Below are 22,738 nucleotides of genomic sequence, written 5' to 3' on the forward strand. Positions count from 1 at the left end.
GGTGACGATGTGGTCCTAGACAAGTCCCCCGTTTACACAGCTCGCATAGTCCAGGACTGTTTTTGTGAGCACAAGGATGAATTCTCATATCTCCCCTGACAACCACAGTCACCCGATCTCAACATCGTTGAACCTGTTCTGGATAGAAGGGAGCTTGATCATTATCCATCTCCATATTCGTTGTTTGAACTTACCACTCTTATGCAGTAACAAAGATGTAAGATTCCCTTGAAAACCATACAGGACCTGTATTAAGCCATTCCAAGACGACTGAATGTCATCGGGTTTCGTAACTTTATTAGGCTTGGTAATGTGTTGTGGTTTTGATGTTTTTGCGTTATTAGGCTTTCACGTGTAACATATCATTGCAAGCAACAAGTCATTATAGTGGCCATTAGTTGTACTTTGTAACCGTCCATCTATATCCATTTATTCTCCCTGTACCAGTAAATTAGAGGAGAACAATGGGGTAAATTTCTTCCATTAATCAGTTTCTTGTTGCTGGCTGCCTCAGAACCACTGAGCCATCGCTCAGCATCGCATATGGGGGGCTAAGTACCTGGGAAAGTAATGTGAATGCGACGGAAGTGGAGAAGAGTGGCCGCACAGAGTACGATGGGGCGCACACTCGGATGCGTTTTTCGGTAGGGACAGTTATTACTGTTTTGTAAGTGAATCAGCCAATGCTTTATATCCGAATTGGACTGTTAGTTTTGTTAGCGCCAGGCCGGGTTATGTTTGATTCACTTCTCCGTATAAAAAAGTTAAAAATGGAGCGAGACAGTGCCGTAACGTATCCCTGATGTTATTCAGTTTGTACATGGAGTAGTAAAGGAGCAGTAAAGGAAACCAAAGAAAAATTTGGCAAAGGAATTAAATTTGAGGGAGAAGAAATAAAAGCTTTGAGGTTTGCCAATAATATTGTAATTCTGTCAGAGGCAGCAAAGAACTCCGAAGAGCAGTTGAACGGAATGGAGAATAAGATGAACGCTAACAAAAGCAAAACAAGGGTAATTGAATGTGTTAGAATTAAATCAGGCGATGCTGATAGAATTAAATTCGGAAATGAGACGCTGAAGCTACTAGATGAGTTTTGCTGTTTGGGCAATAAAATAATTAATGATGAGCGAAGTAGAGATGATATAAAATGTAGACTGGCAATGGCAAGAAAAGCGTTTCTGAATATGAAAACTTGTTAACATTGAACGTACGAAATGCAAGTGTTAGGATATTTTTTCTGAAGGCATTTGTCTGTAGTGTAATATTGACATGTAACGTGAACGATAAACAATTCAGACAGGAAGAGAATAGAAGCTTCTGAAATGTGGTGCTATGGAAGACTGCTGAAGATTAGAGGGGTAGTGTATGAAACTAACGAGGAGGTACTCAATAGAACTGGGAAGAAACGATATTTGAGGCATAACTTGAGTAAAAGAAGGGATAGGTTGATAGAAGACATCAAGGGATCAGCAGTTAAGTACTCGAGGGAAGGGTGAGAATAAAAATTGTAGAGGAAGGTCACTAGATGAATACAATAATTAGGTTCAAAAGGATGTAGGTTGCAGCTGTTATTCGGAGACGTAGAGGCTTGTACATGACAGAGTAGCATGTAGAGCTGCATCTAACCAGCCTTCGTACTAAAGACTATAGCAACAAAAACATGCTTAAGTTTACATAAGACAGCGAGCGACACGTTGTGTCTGAAAATTTGAAAGAGAAAATTTCAAGTGTTTATTGTTTACCAACCTCACGCTTACGTGTGTGTGTGTGTGTGTGTGTGTGTGTGTGTGTGTGTGTGTGTGTGTGTGTGTGTGTGTTTGCGTGCGCGCGAGTTCGTCATGAATTGCTGTTAACAGACGCGAAATGAGTATTAACAAGAGTTTTATTTTATAAAAGTGCAGCTAAGTTTTTAACGAAAAATCAATGTATACAGTCTAGGGCAGTTGTTTATTCCTTGGAATTCCGAAGAAACTTGGAACAATAGGGGAACATTATAACTCGCAGTCAGATGAACATTCAGGACCCCAGCAATGTATATTTTGCTGGTAAAAATAATTTTCCCAGGGGATTTTTAACCAGGTCCTTTAAAAGCGGTTGCTCACCCAAGCTGAATGGCGCAGAAACAATTAATGCATTACATCCGCGATTTGGATAAAGGCTATATCAATTCTAGTGAGACAGACGTAGGAAGCTGCCAGGACTTCGCGAAAGACAGACAACACATGGCGCTAGCTGTGTGTTCTCAGGGTGTTTCGCGGCGGAGAACATTGGCGTAGTCCCATGGCTCATAATATTTCCACAGCTATCTGTTTATTTATTTAATCGCTACTATTTACTCTAGTATTCATTGTCGAGTCCTCATGCTTGTTGAAACAACACGGTGTTATCGTATTGTCTGTCTCATACAGGGTGTTGTTGCTAAATGGGGGTGAACTGCAGTAAACAACGCATGAGAGGATGATGAATAAAAAAAGGTCTTATTGACATGTGGCTGGAAATATGTTGCAAATAAGGCACACCGACTTGAAGCAGGAGATAAAAGATCTTTGACAGTGTAGGTTTCAGTGACTGAAAGCACACATCAGAAGACACTTGGCTGTCTGTACTAGTGTTCTAGATTCACACCTAAGAGAGTGGCAATGCTGTCCACAACTGCCACTATGTGTATCCATTGCACCGCCTGCAGGCCTCGTTACCTACAAACTTGCCTCTGCGGGGACCCTGCACCATACATACCACGCACGCCTTACTGACTGTGGAGCTAAAACCTTAATACAGTAGTGCAGACAGAACATTGTCAATCGCCTGGAATGTTCTTATGTACAATTCAAATCACTGAAACCTAGCCTGTCAAATATCTCTTACATTCAGGTGGGCGTAGCTCCCTCGGAACGCATTTCCGACCATACGTCCAGATGGCTTTTTTTTACTCCTCATCCTGTCGGGATTTAGCAAAATCACCCCGTATAGGAGCCAGACCACACGTAACGTGTGTTTGCTCACTGACCAAGGGACGTTTATCTCAAAGTATACACTCCTGGAAATGGAAAAAAGAACACATTGACACCGGTGTGTCAGACCCACCATACTTGCTCCGGACACTGCGAGAGGGCTGTACAAGCAATGATCACACGCACGGCACAGCGGACACACCAGGAACCGCGGTGTTGGCCGTCGAATGGCGCTAGCTGCGCAGCATTTGTGCACCGCCGCCGTCAGTGTCAGCCAGTTTGCCGTGGCATACGGAGCTCCATCGCAGTCTTTAACACTGGTAGCATGCCGCGACAGCGTGGACGTGAACCGTATGTGCAGTTGACGGACTTTGAGCGAGGGCGTATAGTGGGCATGCGGGAGGCCGGGTGGACGTACCGCCGAATTGCTCAACACGTGGGGCGTGAGGTCTCCACAGTACATCGATGTTGGCGCCAGTGGTCGGCGGAAGGTGCACGTGCCCATCGACCTGGGACCGGATCGCAGCGACGCACGGATGCACGCCAAGACCGTAGGATCCTACGCAGTGCCGTAGGGGACCGTACCGCCACTTCCCAGCAAATTAGGGACACTGTTGCTCCTGGGGTATCGGCGAGGACCATTCGCAACCGTCTCCATGAAGCTGGGCTACGGTCCCGCACACCATTAGGCCGTCTTCCGCTCACGCCCCAACATCGTGCAGCCCGCCTCCAGTGGTGTCGCGACAGGCGTGAATGGAGGGACGAATGGAGACGTGTCGTCTTTAGCGATGAGAGTCGCTTCTGCCTTGGTGCCAATGATGGTCGTATGCGTGTTTGGCGCCGTGCAGGTGAGCGCCACAATCAGGACTGCATACGACCGAGGCACACAGGGCCAACACCCGGCATCATGGTGTGGGGAGCGATCTCCTACACTGGCCGTACACCACTGGTGATCGTCGAGGGGACACTGAATAGTGCACGGTACATCCAAACCGTCATCGAACCCATCGTTCTACCATTCCTAGGCCGGCAAGGGAACTTGCTGTTCCAACAGGACAATGCACGTCCGCATGTATCCCGTGCCACCCAACGTGCTCTAGAAGGTGTAAGTCAACTACCCTGGCCAGCAAGATCTCCGGACCTGTCCCCCATTGAGCATGTTTGGGACTGGATGAAGCGTCGTCTCACGCGGTCTGCACGTCCAGCACGAACGCTGGTCCAACTGAGGCGCCAGGTGGAAATGGCATGGCAAGCCGTTCCACAGGACTACATCCAGCATCTCTACGATCGTCTCCATGGGAGAATAGCAGCCTGCATTGCTGCGAAAGGTGGATATACACTGTACTAGTGCCGACATTGTGCATGCTTTGTTGCCTGTGTCTATGTGCCTGTGGTTCTGTCAGTGTGATCATGTGATGTATCTGACCCCAGGAATGTGTCAATAAAGTTTCCCCTTTCTGAGACAATGAATTCACGGTGTTCTTATTTCAATTTCCAGGAGTGTACATCTACATCTACATGATTACTCTGCAATTCTCATTTAAGTGCTTGGCAGAGGGTTCATCGAACCGCAATCATACTATCTCTCTACCATTCCACTCCCGAACAGCGCGCGGGAAAAACGAACACCTAAACCTTTCTGTTCGAGCTCTGATTTCTCTTATTTTATTCTGATGATCATTCCTACTTATGTAGGTTGGGCTCAACAAAATATTTTCGCATTCGGAAGAGAAAGTTGGTGACTGAAATTTCGTAAATAGATCTCGCCGCGACGAAAAACGTCTTTGCTTTAATGACTTCCATCCCAACTCGCGTATCATATCTGCCACACTCTCTCCCCTATTACGTGATAATACAAAACGAGCTGCCCTTTTTTGCACCCTTGCGATGTCCTCCGTCAATCCCACCTGGTAAGGATCCCACATCGCGCAGAAATATTCTAACAGACGACGAACGAGTGTAGTGTAAGCTGTCTCTTTAGTGGACTTGTTGCATCTTCTAAGTGTTCTGCCAATGAAACGCAACCTTTGGCTCGCCTTCCCCACAATATTATCTATGTGGTCTTTCCAACTGAAGTTGATCGTAATTTTAACACCCAGGTACTTAGTTGAATTGACAGCCTTGAGAATTGTACTATTTATCGAGTAATCGAATTCCAACGGATTTCTTTTGGAACTCATGTGGATCACCTCACACTTTTCGTTGTTCAGTGTCAACTGCCACCTGCCACACCAAACAGCAATCTTTTCTAAATCGCTTTGTAACTGATACTGGTCTTCGGATGACCTTACTAGACGGCAAATTACAGCATCATCTGCGAACAACCTAAGAGAACTGCTCAGATTGTCACCCAGATCATTTATATAGATCAGGAACAGCAGAGGTCCCAGGACACTTCCCTGGGGAACACCTGATATCACTTCAGTTTTACTCGATGATTTGCCGTCTATTACTACGAACTGCGACCTTTTTGACAGGATATCACGAATCCAGTCGCAAAATTGAGGCGATACTCATAGGCCCGCAGCTTGATTAGAAGCCGCTTGTGAGGAACGGTGTCAAAAGCTTTCCGGAAATCTAGAAATACGGAATCAACTTGAGATCCCCTGTCGATAGCGGTCATTACTTCGTGCGAATAAAGAGCTAGCTGCGTTGCACAAGAACGATGTTTTCTGAAACCATGCTGATTACGTATCAATAGATGGTTCCCTTCGAGGTGATTCATAATGTTTGAGTACAGTATATGCTCCAAAACCCTACTGCAAACCGACGTCAATGATATAGGTCTGTAGTTTGATGGATTACTCCTGCTACCCTTCTTAAACACTGGTGCGACCTGCGCAATTTTCCAATCTGTAGGTACAGATCTATCGGTGAGCGAGCGGTTGTATATGAGTGCTAAGTCGGGAGCTATTGTATCAGCGTAATCTGAAAGGAACCTAATCGGTATACAATGTGGACCTGACTTGCAAGTAATCTTCTTGCGACCGGCTCGTCAGCCACACGGACAAAAGACTGGCGCGAAGATTCCTCCTGAGCATTGCTTGCGAGTGCGTAGACACTTCTCACAAGGGAACATCCCCATCGCACCCCCCCTCAGATTTAGTTATAAGTTGGCACAGTGGATAGGCCTTGAAAAACTGAACACAGATCAATCGAGAAAACAGGAAGAAGTTGTGTGGAACTATGAAAAAATAAGCAAAATATACAAACTGGGTCGTCCATGCGTAAGATAGGCAACATTAAGGGCAATGTGAAGCGAGGAGCGCCGTGGCCCCGTGGTTACCGAAAACAGCTGCGGAACGGGAGGTCCTTGGTTCAAATCTGCCCTCGAGTGAAAATTTTAACTTTTTATTTTCAGTTTATGTGAAAAACTCTTATGTTTTCATCACTTTTTTTGGAGTGATTATTACATCCACAAGAAAACGTAAATCGGGCAAGGTAGAAGAATCTTTTCACCCATTCGCCAAGTGTACTAGTTAGGTGGGTCGACAACATATTCCTGTCATGTGACGCACATGCTGTCACCAGTGTCGTATACAAAATATCAGACGTGTTTTCCTGTGGAGGAATCGGTTGACCTATGACCTTGCGATCAAATGTTTTCGGTTCCCATTGGAGAGGCACGTCCTTTCGTCAACTAATCACACGGTTTTGCGGTGCGGTCGGAAAACACAGACACTAAACTTATTACAGTGAACAGAGACGTCAATGAACGAACGGACAGATCATAACTTTGCGAAAATAAAGAAAGCAAAATTTTCAGTCGAGGGCAGATTTGAACCAAGGACCTCGCGTTCCGCAGATGTTCACGCTAACCACGGGACCACGGCACTCCTCGCCTGATATTGCCCTTAATGTTGCCTATCTTAAGCATGGACGACCCAGTTTGTATATTTTGCTTATTTTTTCATAGTTCCACACAACTTCTTCCTGTTTTCTCGATTGATCTGTGTTCAGTTTTTCAAGGCCTATCCACTGTGCCAACTTATAACTAAATCTGGGGGGGGTGCGATGGGGATGTTCCCTTGTCAGCGCGCGTCAGCATCGTCTGCAATAGGCCCGAGCGCTCCTTTCTGTTCACCATATGAACCGATAACATCTTTGTTGATCCATTATGGACTGTGGGGCAACGGCTGACATGTATTTCTTGATACAATAATTTATCAATTACCGTATGTATTGTAGAAATTTATTTTATGAACTTCTTATATGCAATCAGTTTCGGCATTACATTGCTGCCATCTTCAGGCCCCATACGTCATAGTCGTAAAGCCGCTATACACGGAGGGAGACATATAACTGGATCCGTGAATCAAATCGCTATGCAACAGTTCTTGGTGGCCAGGCGACACTCGCCTTAAGAGTGACGCTGTGCAGTGGGCGTGGCGGCGCTCGAACTCACCCCGTAGCCGCGCGTCATGGCGACGACGGCGTGCTTGGTGCCGCAGTAGATGGGCAGGTTGGCCACCACGGAGACGCCCACGATGGACGCCACGTTGACCACCAGCCCGCCGGGGCCGCCGCCCTCCTTGCCCATGTGCTTGAACGCCAGCAGCATCCCGTGCACCACCCCCTTCTGCGGAACAGACCAGCAGCCTGATGATTACAGCGGAACAGGCAAGGAAACACCCATCTGCCGTCTACCCAGCAGCTGTCTGGCATTCACAAGAGCGTGCAACGTCAAGACTGCTGTGGACATCAGGAAGATGAAAACGACATTGTTAGTGGCGACAGCAACAAAGACACTTGTCAATCGATTTTCAATTTACTCTTTTGACCTGCAGTCTGGAGGCCAACGTAGATCTTATTTCACAAGAGACAAGCATAATTTTAAATTACTCCCAGAGGCAAGTAAATTACTTTTCACTTCTCTTTGTAGAACTACTGCAACTAACTTATTCTACTGTACCTAAAATAAATATGTGTTTCAAAAATGAGACATAGAAATAGATATACAGAGAAGAAGAGTTAATGTCAACCTATATACCTGTATTTCTATAGTTACGTGCATTCCACACAATATATCTACTCATACGCTGTAACTATAACTTTTCCTGAACTTAAAAAAAAAATAGTTCAAATGGCTCTGAGCACTATGGGACTTAACTTCTGAGGTCATCACTCCCCTACAACTTAGAATTACTTACACCTAACTAACCTAAGGACACCACACACATCCATGCCCGAAGCAGGATTCGAACCTGCGACCGTAGTCTAGAACCGCTCGGTCCCAACGGATAGCTAAAATGAAGGAATACAGCTACTTTTACTTGTAATCAAGAGTTATTTGAAAATGACATGAAAAACAGATGTTACAAATGTTAGTAAGAAATTTATACAATAATGTTTTACCTTAGTGTGCGGTGTGTAGTGTTATTTATACCTGGCGATGTATGCAGACGATGTAGTGCTTCTCCATGTTGCTGTTACAGTTACTTGAAAATAACGCTTAGTCGAAATTAGATAATCGCACGACTTAAGTGTAAGTATAACGAAACTTCTGTCAAGTTTTGTCCTAAATATGACGAAGCGTTTCACCTTTTCTATTATGTAACTGTTGGTGTAAAATGTCTTCATGCCCGCCAGAGTGGCCGTGCGGTTCGAGGCGCTACAGTCTGGAACCGAGCGACTGCTACGATCGCACGTTCGAATCCTGCCTCGGGCATGGATGTGTGTGATGTCCTTAGGTTAGTTAGGTTTAAGTAGTTCTAAGTTCTAGGTGACTGATGACCTCAGAAGTTAAGTCGCATAGTGCTCAGAGCCATTAAAATGTCTTCCTCTTCACGACTGAACTGCAGGCTATTTGTACGTGGTGCACTCAGATAGCGCGGTCAAATAAAATACTTAACTTCTATTTTCTCCATTCCGTAATGACATATGGCTTTCGTTATAACTTTAAAAACAATTTAGATATGTCAGCCATATTTAGTACACAGCAAGGTATCGCCTAAAACGAACGAGCGATGTAGCCGGCGACGACATTTTTTACTGCAGTGCACACCCTTCAGATTTTATGCTGCAATGGACTTGGATAATAGGTAACACAGTAGCTATGTCCAATATTGAAAAAATAGGCATTTCATCATCAGGATGTGATATGAAGCTGTAAGACACGAAACAAATCAAACCTGTGTTCCCGTTAGTTTCCTCAGAATCAAATGAGAGGTATCATATAAAGAGCTGAAGAAAACACGCAAATGCAAAAGGAGTCGTTTCTTTTTAAAGAACAAGGAGAACATCTTCCGAAAAACTAGCTCGAGGAGCTGATGTAGCTTTGCTTCATTTACAGTCAATATGTTTTACCGTTTAGCCGCGCGGGGTTAGCCGAGCGATCTGGGCGCTGCAGTCACGGACTGTGTGGCTGGTTCCGGCGGAGGTTCGAGTCCTCCCTCTGGCATGGCTGTGTGTGTTTGTCCTTAAGATAATTTAGGTTAAGTAGTGTGTAAGCTTAGGGACTGATGACCTTAGCAGTTAAGTCCCATAAGATTTCACACAGATTTGAACATTTTGTTTTACCGTTTAATGAGCTTCTGTTGCAGCAAGAAAATCGGAAAGCTCATTTTTCTGATGTACTGCTGTCAGCCACTTCGTGGAAACTGCTCGTTCGTTACTTTCCTGTGTGGTCTTTTCTCTTACTACTGCTTGTTATATATGGTTCAAATGGCTCTGAGCACTATGGGACTTAACATCTATGGTCATCAGTCCCCTAGAACTTAGAACTACTTAAACCTAACTAACCTAAGGACATCACACAACACCCAGCCATCACGAGGCAGAGAAAATCCCTGACCCCGCCGGGAATCGAACCCGGGAACCCGGGCGTGGGAAGCTTGTTATATATTTCTAACTTTTACATAGCATCAAACAACTGTTTACTTGTAGGTAAGCACAGCAGCTAAAATTCACAACCAATGAAATGTACAAAACATACCCGTTCGCATCTCGCTTCAATATAGCAGACTTCCCACATGTGCATTAAATTTTGGCGCATGGATTTCAGCCGAGTTTCCATTCTCTGTATTCCCTATTCTGCGACTATAAACTATGGCAAATAAAACTAAAGTAAACTCCTCCCGAACAGGCCATGAAGGCCCAACGGTACCGACCGGCCGCCGTGTCATCCTCAGCCCACAGGCGTCCCTGGATGCGGATATGGAGGAGCATGTGGTCAACACACCGCTCTCCCGGCCGTATGTCAGTTTCCGAGACCGAAGACGCTACTTCTCAATCAAGTAGCTCCTCAGTTTGCCTCACAAGGGCTGAGTGCACCCAGCTTGCCAACACAGCTCGGCAGACCAGATGGTCACCCATCCAAGTGCTAGCCCAGCCCGACAGCGTTTAACTTCGGTGATCTGACGGGAACCGGTGTTACCACTGCGGCAAGGCCGTTGGCAAACTATGGCAAATATCCGCCGCTTTTCCAGACGTTCACAGACAGGTCTAAAAATCAAATGATTTTTCGGGCATCAGCAGGCAGAAGTCTAAAAATCACATAATTTTTAGACTGGCGTCTGTAAACACCGGGAAAAGTGGCTGATATGCAGTGATGAGACAAAACATTGTGACCACTGCTCACCCCATGGATGTATGTTGACTGGTGGCACTGCGGGCATGTGACGCAGTAAGAGAAGTGTGTGGTCGGAGGAGCAGAGGAGATTGGGGAATCAAAAAAATGTTCAAAAATGTGTGATATCTTATGGGACTTAACTGCTAAGGTCATCAGTCCCTAAGCTTAGCCGGCCGCGGTGGTCTAGCGGTTCAGGCGCTCTGTCCGGAACCGTGGGACTGCTACGGTCGCAGGTTCGAATCCTGCCTCGGGCATGGATGTGTGTTGTGTCCTTAGGTTAGTTAGGTTTAAGTAGTTCTAAGTTCTAGGGGACTGATGACCACAGATGTTAAGTCCCATAGTGCTCAGAGCCGAGCCCTAAGCTTACACACTACTTAACCTAAATTATCCTAAGGACAAACACACACACCCATGCCCGAGGGAGGACTCGAACATCCGCCGGGACTAGCCGCACAAATGGGGAATCATTCTAGCAATGGCACTGCGGAATTTGACAAAAGCCGGATTGTTGTGGCCCAGTGTCTTGGCGCGAGCATCGCGGAAACAGTGAAGCTGGTCTAATGTTCGCGTGCTATTGTCGTAAGTATCGACGGAAAGTGGTTGAAGAACGAGCAGGCGACAAGAAGTTGGACGTCTATATCTCATCACAGAAGGTAGGGATCAGAGGCTTGTCTGCTCTCTAAAGCAGAATAGGCGGCGAACTGTGGCAGACCTGACGACAGAGCACAGTGCCCGGCAGGCATAAGTGTTCTGGAGCTCACCGTTCAGCACACAGAGGACCCCTACGTGTTCCCATGCTGACCCAACAACATCGTGAATTACGATTACAGTCGGCGCGAGATAATCTAAAACGGGGCCACGGATCAATGGAATCGTGTCGCCTGGTCGGATGAATCCCGTTTATTGCTGGACCAGGTCAGTGGCCGTTTCCGGATAAGCTGTCATCCAGGCGAACAGTTGCTCCAAACACGTCACGGACGCAGGCCGGCGGAAGCAGTACTACACCACTGGCCATTAAAATTGCTGTACCACGAAGATGACGTGCTACAGACGCGAAATTTAACCGACAGGAAGAAGATGCTGTGATATGCAAATGATTAGCTTTTCAGAGCATTCACACAAGGTTGGCGCCGGTGGCGACACCTACAACGTGCTGACATGAGGAAAGTTTCCAACCGATTTCTCATACACAAACAGCAGTTGACCGGCGTTGCCTGGTGAAACGCTGTTGTGATGCCTCGTCTAAGGAGGAGAATTGCATACCATCACGTTTCCGACTTTAATAGAGGTCGGATTGTAGCCTATCGCGATTGCGCATTATCGTATCGCGACACTACTGCTTGCGTTGGTCGAGATCCAATGACTGTTAGCAGAATATGGAATCGGTGGGTTCAGGAGGGTAATACGGAACGCCGTGCTGGATCCCAACGGCCTCGTATCACTAGCAGTCGAGATGACAGGCATCTCATCCGCATGGCTGTAACGGATCGTGCAGCCACGTCTCGATCCCTGAGTCAACAGATGGGGACGTTTGCAAGACAACAACCATCTGCCCGAATAGTTCGACGACGTTTGCAGCAGCATGGACTATCAGCTCGGAGACCATGGCTGCGGTTACCCTTGACTCTGCATCACAGACAGGAGCGCCTGCGATGGTGTAGTCAACGACGAACCTGGGTGCACAAAGGCAAAACGTCATTTTTTCGGATGAATCCAGGTTCTGTTTACAGCATCATGATGGTTGCATCGGTGTTTGGCGACATCGCGGTGAACGCACGTTGGAAGCGTGTATTCGTCATCGCCATACTGGCGAATCACCCGGCGCGATGGTATGGGGTGCCATTGGTTACACGTCTCGGTCACCTCTTCTTCGCATTGACGGCACTTTGAACAGTGGACGCTACATTCAGATGTGTTACGACCCATGGCTCTATCCTTCATTCGATCTCTGCGAAACCCTACATTTCAGCCGGACAATGCACGACCGCACGTTGCAGGTCCTGTACGGGCCTTTCTGGATACAGAAAATGTTCGACTGCTGTCCTGGTCAGCACATTCTCCAGATCTCTCACCAATTGAAAACGTCTGGTCAATGGTGGCTGAGCACTGGCTCGTCACAATACGCCAGTCACTACCCTTGATGAACTGTGGTATCGTGTTGAAGGTGCATGGGCAGCTGTACCTGTGCACGCCATCCAAGTTCTGTTTGACTCAATGCCCAGGCGTATCAAGGCTTTTATTGCGATCAGAGGTGATTGTTCTGGGTACCGATTTCTCAGGATCTATGCACCCAAATTGCGTGAAAATGTAATCACATGTCGGTTCTAATATAATATATTTGTCCAATGAATACGCGTTTATTATCTGCATTTCTTTTAGCTGTATGTTTTATGTTGTTCCATACCGTACCTGTCTAGCTATATTAGAACACCTATCGAACTTTTATGTACTTCTGACACGAAGTAAATAAAGAAATAACCAGCAGAACCAATAACAAAAACTACAAAAGAGTCGACTGCCACTCTAAACGTTATGTATGGAAGACTTTTTCATTTGCTTGGTACTTAGTACGACCTCTATGTGACTCACCATATTAATGTCGATTTGCTTTTCCCAGATGCTGTCCCGCATGATACCAGCATTGTTGATGACGATGTCCAGGCGCTTGAAGGTGCTTTTCGCTTTTTTGAACACTTCTGAAAAACGAAACAAACAGGAGTATGAAAACATTGCACCACCTTTTGCGACACAGACGTTATCAGACTCGTCTATGTACATGGCACCCGCTGTTATGCCTCCGTTTTCAAAAATTTCACGCACCGAATACCAAAGACGAGTCAAGTCAAGCACGAACCTGGCACGGGAGCAGCAGAGTGACGTGTTGTAATTCGAAGTTAAAAATATGCGGATACTCCGTACTCAAATAGAATATCACTCTTCTCTTCCGGCTGAGGACAGCAACAACAAATGAAAGAGATGGCCCAGGTATACAGTACATCGGGTGTCTCCAATTACATCTGATGGCGTATGCTTCACCTGATCTGCCTGTACCAAGAATTTGCAAAATTCAACCAATGAAAGGAAGGAGTTGTGTACGAATATCTGTTTCTTTCTGTTGACTTGTTATACTGGAACAGAGCTGCTCACGCTCGGAAAATAGGGGCACGGTAGCAGGCCTGTCACAAGACCACGGATTTTGGACTGTTAAACTCACAGCTGTCCGAGGCAACTGCTTTTCATTCCCCTAATAAGTTTTCCTTTGATTTTTCTCTTCGTCAGATCCTGGCTTAGATACATTTCTCTAGAAAAACTACCTTGCTTCCGCTTTTATACGTCGCCAGTCTGGCGTCTTCAGTTTCATCTAGACTTAGGAGCAAAACATCTTCTTGTCATCATCCATTTGTCTCGGACAAAACCTAGTTTTGAAATGATGTAATCTGTGAGCTGTCTCCGTCATTTGTTTACTTGCTATTGGAGTACGCATTGGGAGAGCACAAGCTTTATGTTTATGGAAATGAGTGTTCTAGATAAAACAAAAATAATGAAGGGAAGCTTTCTAAATTAGTGTGTTCACTTTGTAGTAAGCAATATTCTCACTACCTCTATACTGTGCACCATTTATATAGTAAATAATTTGTTAGAACCACTTGTGAAAGTTACACTAGATATTGTTGCTTCTCTTACGCACACACTGGGAAGCTAATGAGTTGGTGGTGATCTTGTTGTGTTACTCGAAAAATAATTTTGTATCACATTTATTAACTACAAAAAATGTGCTTGACTGCAGCGTTTGCAATCAATAACAAATTGACATATTATGTGTGCCAACTGTTGAAATGTAATTACATTAAAATTGTTTATTTTCATAAGATATTCTGTTTTGTTCAACGGGCCAAATGACTGCAGTTACACTTTACAACATCTACTCTGATGTACTCTCTTTCCATCACACACTAAGATTTAAGATAATGTTAATAGGGCTATTGCGTTAATAATTATCTCATGGTTAATTCTTTGGGTATAAGTTATTACTTTCAGAGAAATAAAGCATAGAGAAACATGTACGTTGCAGGAGGGGATATTCAGCTCTTTGTTAATTGTTAAAATTCATGGTGTCCTTTATTTTGCGCGATCCGCTTCGCTACTACTTTCGGTCAAACAACCATTAACAAGTATAAGCTGGCATGAAGTGCTGGAAAGTTGTGTCATAATAAGAGTAATTTGTTCTTTTGAGCCCACCATAGTAGCACAAATTTTTTACAATAATAGCTGAGTACAATAGATATCATAAAGACGCAAAGTTCACAACGACAACTAGTCACACACTAGCTAGAAGATGACTCACTGCCGTGCTGAACTTTGCTTCTTTATGAAATCTATTGTACACAGATACTACTGTAAAAGAGCAGATTACTCTTATTACAGTATAACTTTCCAACCGTTCATGCCAGCTTACGCTTGATAATGCTCATTTTATTGAAACTAGTAGCGAAACCCACTGTGCAAAATAAAGGACAGCTGAAGGTTCACAATGAATTTTAACAAAGCATACAAAGCTAGAATTTGATAGCAGTGCCTTAGTTCGTGGTATTAGCAGGTGGTGATTGGTCTGTGGATGGTGTCTGCTGCTCGACAGAAAAAAAATCTCTCTGCGAGTGGCGGTAATCAGCTGCATTTCATGCATTTCAGTGGTCTAGTTGAGTTGCGTTTACTGGCGTTGGGTCTGAAAGATAATCAATGCCGTCCTGCAAAATTATTCTCTAGGCAGCTGCTTACTTTTGATTTGCCAGCTTGTGCCTTCAATTCAACTGCATGTTCTGTAAGAGCCTTACACTAGCGTCTCCATTATGTAAATATTTCCTACCTTGTAGTCCAACAAAATGCTGTCCCTTCTGGATGGACCATGGTGCTCAAATGAAATGGTTCAAATGGCTCGGAGCACTATGGGACTTAACATCTGAGGTCATCAGTCCCTATAACTTAGAACTACTTAAACCTAACTAACATAAGGACATCACACACATCCACGCCCGAGGCAGGATTCGAACCTGCGACCGTAGCGGTCGCGCGGTTCCAGACCATGGTGCTTTGGGGCTCTCCTTGAACGTCAATTTCTGATTACTTGTCAGTCTCCCTGCCTGCATCTGCAAGTGATTTCAAGTCTTCTCTTATAGATACTTCATGACTTTCAAATCGCTGAATATTGGTAGTGAACATCGGTGGAATGATTCATTATTGTGTCTTCAATATTAATTGTTTGTAATCTTAAACATGGCTGAAATCATTATATTCGTTACTTTACAGCGAAAGCAACTTGTGATTTGCACAAGCCTCTCCTACAGCTACACATTTGATCCATTTCCCATCTTTAGTTTTAATGTCGTTAAAAATATGCTTTTGACGTCTGGCTATTGGTCTTTCTCCAGAAATGTTCAAATCAACGTGTGCTCAGACTTTTGTGAAGACCCATTCCCTCCATATGATACACCATTACAATCGTTTTACTTCATGTATCTTAAATAAATTATTGCATATCCTTGTTGTTATCAGATATTTCCAAACTTTGTTTTATATATTTTTGTCATATGAGAACAAGAACAGAAGATCCTTCCTTTCTATTACTTGAAGATGTGTTTAGCTGATCCAGTGACTGCTGTTGCCTCTAAATCATAGGCCACAAAGGCACATGTCGCGTTTAGAAGGCTGTGAAAATATTTCATTCCAATGTACTTGACACACTACACGGTAGAGTTTGGTATCTTTCTGTTTTCTGTTCCAATACCCAAAGAGCGCCACTCAAGTGCTGTAAGTTATTTACAATTTCTATCTCTTCATTTCCTACAGAACAGGAAGCAAAAAGTTTCCTTATATGGATCAAGTAATTTAAATAAGTTTGCCACTTCATCTAACTGGGGTGAAATTACATTAGGTGTTCCACAGAGTTCAGTCATGGGTCCCCTCCTTTTCTTGATGTATGTGAACGACCTCCCTTCCTATCTGAAAAGGGAAGCTGAACTGACATTGTTTGCTGATGATAAAAGCATCATTATTAATCCAGTAAAAGAAAGTCATATTGAAAATGATACAAATATGGTCTTCTGCAAATCGGCTTGCTCTAAACTTTCAAAAAACGGAATACATTCAATTTTCTGCTGCAAAAAGTACAATTCCTTCAGTAAATATAACACATCAACAGAAATCAGTAGACAGGGTAGAGCATACTAAGTTTTTAGGTGTACATACAGATGAGAATCTTAATTGAAAAATTCATATTTTGGATCTCCTAAAGCGACTAGGTTCAGTAACTTTTGCGATCAGAATAATTGTCAATTTTGAGGATATAGAAATTAGTAAGCTAACATACTTTGCATACTTTCACTCTCTGATGTCATACAGAATAATATTTTGGGGTAACAACATTCAGACAAAAAGTATTCACTGCTCAAAAGAAAGTGGTTAGAATAATGTGTGGGGTTCATAGTCGCACATCTCGTAGGCATCTTTGTAAAAGATTGGGAATTCTTACAACAGCCACACAATACATCTACTCACTAATGAAATTTATTCTCAACAACATGGACCAGTTTAAAATCATCAGTGACATTCATGGTTACAATACCAGAAAAAAGAAAGACCTACACTATCCTTTACTTAACCTATCTTTGGTACAGAAAGGGGTAAAATATGCTGCTATAAAACTTTTTGATAAATTACCAGATGAAATAAAATGTCTGACAGACAGTAGTAATAGCTTCAAGACATATTGAAATCATACCTCCTTGCAACTTCTTCTATACCATAGGTGAATTCTTGAATAGGAATAAATAAATCTATAAATATAGTATATGCATTTTGTGCCATTTAAGAGAATGGGGTAATAAAAATAAATATTAATCTTTAACTCTGTATTGTAATATATAAATATATATTAAAAATTTGGTTAAATATGTGCATTTCTTGTGCACTTGACATGTTTCACATCATAACGGCTACTGTACCGTGCGATTGATCAATGGAACACATAACCAACTAACTAACTAACTTTGCAATTCTTAGAGTGATGCAGAATTTCTGTGCAACGCATAACCTACTTCCTTGTTTCTCCATACATTTTTCGTGTGAGACAGTGGTTTAGTTTATATTTGTACACTATACCATTAAAGTTAATGAAGACTAGAGCACTAGATGTTACATCCTTTCTTTCAATTGCTTTTAGTAGTACTTCAATTATGATAAAAGAAGCGTTTCCCAAAAGGGTAAAACCTTGTCTATGCCTGGAAAACAGACAGTTGACGAAGACATGTGGGGCGTAGAGTTGAAAACTTGCTAGCATGGCAGAGAAAGATCCTCAGGTGTGAAATCAAGAAACACCTGAAATCTTCAAATATCAGTTGCTAGTATGCAAACAGCGTTGTCGCCAACGGTCCCACTTGACTCACCCTCCAGCTGTGCTGGGTTGGTGACGTCCGCCTTGACGAAGACGACCCGCCCGCTGCCAAACTGCTGCTCCAGCTCCTGCGCGAACTTCTGGCCCACGGCCGCGTCCACGTCCGACAGCGCCACCTGCAAACATGGCGCCCGCTCAGCCCTCTCGCTACCAGCAACGTAAACAAAGTGAACACACGAAGTGGCTTCAAAATACACTACTTGCCATTAAAATTGCTACACCAAGAAGAAATGCAGATGATAAACTCGTATTCATTGCACAAATATATTATACTGGAACTGACAAGTGATCACATTTTCACGCAATTTGGGTGCATTCATCCTGAGAAATCAGTACCCAGAACAACCACCTCTGGCCGTAATAACGGCCTTGATGCGACTGGGCGTTGAGTCAGAGTTAGGATGGCGTGTACAGGTACAGCTGCCCATGCAGCTTCAACACGATACCACAGTTCATCAAGGGTAGTGACTGGCGTATTGTGACGAGCCAGTACTCAGCCACCATTGACCAGACGTTTTCAATTGGTGGGAGATCTGGAGAATGTGCTGGCCAGGGCAGCAGTCTAAAATTTTCTATATCCAGAAAGGCCCGTACAGGACCTGCAACATTCGGTCATGCATTATCCTACTGAAATGTAGGGTTTCGCAGGAATCGAATGAAGGGTAGAGCCACGGGTCGTACCACATCTGAAATGTAACGTCCACTGTTCAAAGTGCCGTCAATACGAAGAAGAGGAGACCGAAACGTGTAACCAATGGCACCCCATATCATCACGCAGGGTGATACGCCAGTATGGAGATGATGAATACACGCTTCCAATGTGCGTTCACCGTGATATCGCCAAACACGGATGCGACTATCATGATGCTGGATTCATCCAAAAAAATGACGTTTTGCCATTAGTGCACCCAGGTTCGTTGTTGAGTACACCATCGCAGGCCCTCCTGTCTGGAAGCATGTATTCGTCATCGCCATACTGGCGTATCACCCAGCGTGATGGTATGGGGTGCCGTTGGTTACACATTTCGGTCACCTCTTCTTCGCATTGACGGCACTTTGAACAGTGGACGTTACATTTCAGATGTGTTACGACGCGTCGCTTTACCCTTCATTTGATCCCTGCGAAACCCTACATTTCAGCAGGATAATGCACGACCGCATGTTGCAGGTCCTGTATGGGCCTTTCTGGATACAGAAAATGTTCGACTGCTGCACTGGTCAGCACATTCTCCAGATCTCTCACCAATTCAAAACGTCTGGTCAATAGTGGCCGAACAACTGGCTCGTCACAATACGCCAGTCACTACCCTAGATGAACTGTGTTATCGTGTTGAAGGTGCATGGGCAGCTGTACATGTACGCGCCATCCTAGCTCTGTTTGACTCAGCGCCCAGTCGTATCAAGGCCGTTATTGCGGCCAGAGGTGGTTGTTCTGGGTACTGATTTCTCAGGATCTATGCACCCTAATTGTGTGATAATGTAATCACATGTCAGTTCTAGTATAATATATTTGTCCAATGAATACCCGTTTAGCATCTGCATTTATTCTTGGTGTAGCAATTTTAATGGCCAGTAGTGTAGGACGCTAGTGTCCAGTGCGGCGATCCGGAATTTCACGCTGCCGCCTCTCTTGCTCTTTCTGGTCAAAAAGTGGTGCAGGAAGTTTCTTCCACCACCAGTGTAACGTACCTTCAAGAAATAAAGCCTGTGTTCGTGTGTGAAAATGGACTGGGTTATCAGTAATCGGAATCTAGCCTGCATAACTCTACGTGCGTGTTTTATTCGTATCAGTTTCACTATCATTTAAACCCTCAACAGATCGGTACATGAAAAACGTAAAACTTATGTTTCGATAAGCTGTCTGACTGCGTATTTGAATGTGAAAAACTACAGGAACAAATGAACCTGTAACGGTGAATACCTAAGCTATCTGACTGTGTATTTGAATAAGAATTTACAAGTGATACAGAATCTGGCTTGTGCAACGGAATGTACTGGATTAGAGTACATGACCTGTTGTGGTGTGTCAGTGTCTCTGGTTTGCCCTAAGTTTTCGCACTCACCTCTTTAGATGACTGCCTTTTTCCAAGTGGTTTACAGCAATTCGCAGCGGCATGCAGCAGCAGCGGCTAGTGCTTCCTGCTACTAAGGACGAATTTAATAAAAAGGAGTTTGCTTGGGACCTGTTAACTACTAAATAACATGCAAGAAAGGATTTCATACATCAAGTCTATTTAAAAACTGTAGAAATCATCATGACCAATAATAGTTGGAGAAGTATTAATAATGGCGAAATGCTTGACAATGATCTTATAAGTGTCAATAATGGGTGAGTGCCAGATTAACAAATTATTTCACTTTCGAAGTTACATTAACATTTAATAACCACAGTATATTTATGAATTAGATGTGGAGAATTATAATTATTATTCGATGGGTAAGGAGGCTTATAACTGACAAGCAAAACATGGGATTATTGCAAACTCGGGCTAACAATCAAGAGCCTAACCCTGTAATTGCGCTTTATGCAATGCTTGCGAATTTTACCTTGAGTTCCATCTTCAAGCGTAGTTAAGCCATCTAAATCTCTCCTGGCCATATAAATGAAATCAGGCTTTGAGTGTGGTAAGATCTGCCATCAACGACGTGAGGGCAGCGTGACACATCTTGATTTCTGAGGTTTTAAAATAGACTTAATTTATGAAATCCCATCTTACAAGTTATTTAGTAGTTAACAGGTCCCAAGCAAACTTCTTTTTATTAAATTCATTCTTCGTAACCATAAGCTTTAGCTACTGCTGCTGCATGCCTCTACGAATTGCTGTAACCCAACTGGAATAAGGCACTCACCTAAAGAGGTGAGTGTAAACTTAGGGCAAACCAGAGACACTAACACTCCACAAAATGTCATGTATTCTAATCCAGTAAATGTCGTTGCACAAGCCAGATTATGTATCAGTTGTGAATTCTTATTCAAATACAAAGTCAGATAGATTAGGTATTCATTCTTACAGGTTCATTTGTTCCTGTAGTTTTTCATATTCAAATACGCAGACGCCGGCCGCTAAGACCGAGCGGTTCTAGGCGCTTCAGTCCGGAACTACGCGGCTGCTACGGTCGCAGGTTGCAAACCTGCTTAGGGCATGGATGTGTGATGTCGTTAGGTTAGTTAGGTTTAAGTAGTTCTAAATCTAGGGGACTGATGACCTCAGATGTTAAGTCCCATACTGCTTAGAGTCATTTGAACCATTTGAATGCGTAGTCATGCTTAGAGCCATTTGAACCATTTGAATACGCAGTCAGATAGCTTATCCAAACGTTAGTTTTAAGTTTTTCGTGTAACGATCTGTTGAGGACTTAAATGGCAGTGAAATAACGCGTACACAATGTTATGCAGATTAGATTCCTATTACTGATAGCTCAGGTTGCTTATCGATTCCATTTTCACAGACGAAAATGGAGTTGTACGAGGGTAATCCTTAAAGTAAGGTCTCCTAATTTTTTATAAGTACATAGACCTGCTTATTTCTACAATGGTTTGCATCAGTTTACAGCTTGAACTTTTAGCTATTTTTCGACATAATCACCATTTCTGTCGATGCATTTTTGTAGACGCCGTGGCAGTTTTTGTATGCCCATGTCATACCAGCTCGGCGTCATGCTGTTCAGAAAGTTATGAACCTCTTCTTTCACCTCGTCGTCGGAGCTGAATCGCTTTCTGGCCAAATGTTCTTTTAACCCAGGGAATAGGTGATAGTCACTGGGCGCCAAGTCAGGACTATAGGGAGTGTGGGTGATTGTGTTCCACTGAAACTGTTGCAGGAGAACAACGGCTTGCCGAGCGATGTGTGGGCGAGCGTTGTCATGGAGAATGTGTACGCCCTTGCTCAACATTCCTCTTCTCCGGTTCTGAATTGCCCGTTTGAGTTTTTTCAGAGTCTCACAGCACCTGTCAGCGTTAGTTGGGATCCCAGCGATTCAGCTCCGACGACGAGGTGAAAGAAGAGGTTCATAAGTTTCTGAACAGCATGGCGGCGTGCTGGTATGACATGGGCATACAAAAACTGCCACAGCATCTACGAAAATGCATCGACAGAAATGGTGATTATGTCGAAAAATAGTTAAATGTTCAAGCTGTAAACTGAAGTAAACCAATATAGAAATAAACAGGTCTATGTAATTATAAAACAGTAGGAGACATTACTTTTGAGATTACCCTCGTACGTACTTTATACCAGGAGTCGCACGACTACTACGCGTCGAATGACACCCCACAAGATCGACTTAGCAACATCGACTGCACAAACCGCTCGTAGGAAAACGAGGTACTAGTCTTCTGACGTCTGGTGCACAATGGCAGATGTGTAAAGAAGGTCGACCTTGTTGCGGACAAATCGGTGGCTTGCGCAACAGTGCACATCCCGCGAGGCGCTCTTCAGCGTGGCTTATCAGCGCTGTGCGGACGCTGCGCACTTTCCTCGGCCTTGATCCAGACGCCTCGAACACGTGACCTGCGGCCACGTGACTCACGCCCACCCACCCACACACACACACACACACTGACCTTGGCGCCTGCAGTCAGCAGCGCCCTGCTGAAGGCTCTGCCCAGACCGCCGGCCGCTCCCGTGATCAGCGCCACCTTGCCAGAGGGGTCCATCCTGCAACACGAGAGAACTGCTGTGTGACGCGCGGCAGGACGAGAAGGGTGCAAACGATGCTCTGACAGCTCTGGAAAACATAGTTGCATAAATATATACAGGGAGGGCCATT

General features: G+C 44.2%; 1 protein-coding gene and 1 pseudogene across 1 annotated transcript in view; both read right to left on the reverse strand.

The window, feature by feature from the left end:
* The window catches only part of LOC126473505 (15-hydroxyprostaglandin dehydrogenase [NAD(+)]-like), a 36,467-nt gene extending 14,161 nt beyond the window's left edge, over positions 1–22,306 (reverse strand). Inside the window, exons 1-4 of the mRNA XM_050100596.1 lie at positions 22,276–22,306; positions 17,961–18,084; positions 13,111–13,217; positions 7,357–7,530 (exon numbers count right to left, since the gene is read on the reverse strand). Of these exons, the coding sequence (XP_049956553.1) occupies positions 7,357–7,530; positions 13,111–13,152 (216 nt within the window). The 5' untranslated portion in view covers positions 13,153–13,217; positions 17,961–18,084; positions 22,276–22,306. The remainder of the gene's footprint in view (positions 1–7,356; positions 7,531–13,110; positions 13,218–17,960; positions 18,085–22,275) is intronic.
* LOC126476153 (5S ribosomal RNA) lies at positions 10,230–10,347 on the reverse strand (annotated as a pseudogene).
* Positions 22,307–22,738: the final 432 nt, after the last annotated feature.

Source organism: Schistocerca serialis, chromosome 4, assembly GCF_023864345.2.
Source record: "Schistocerca serialis cubense isolate TAMUIC-IGC-003099 chromosome 4, iqSchSeri2.2, whole genome shotgun sequence".
NCBI classification, from domain to species: Eukaryota; Metazoa; Arthropoda; class Insecta; order Orthoptera; family Acrididae; genus Schistocerca; species Schistocerca serialis.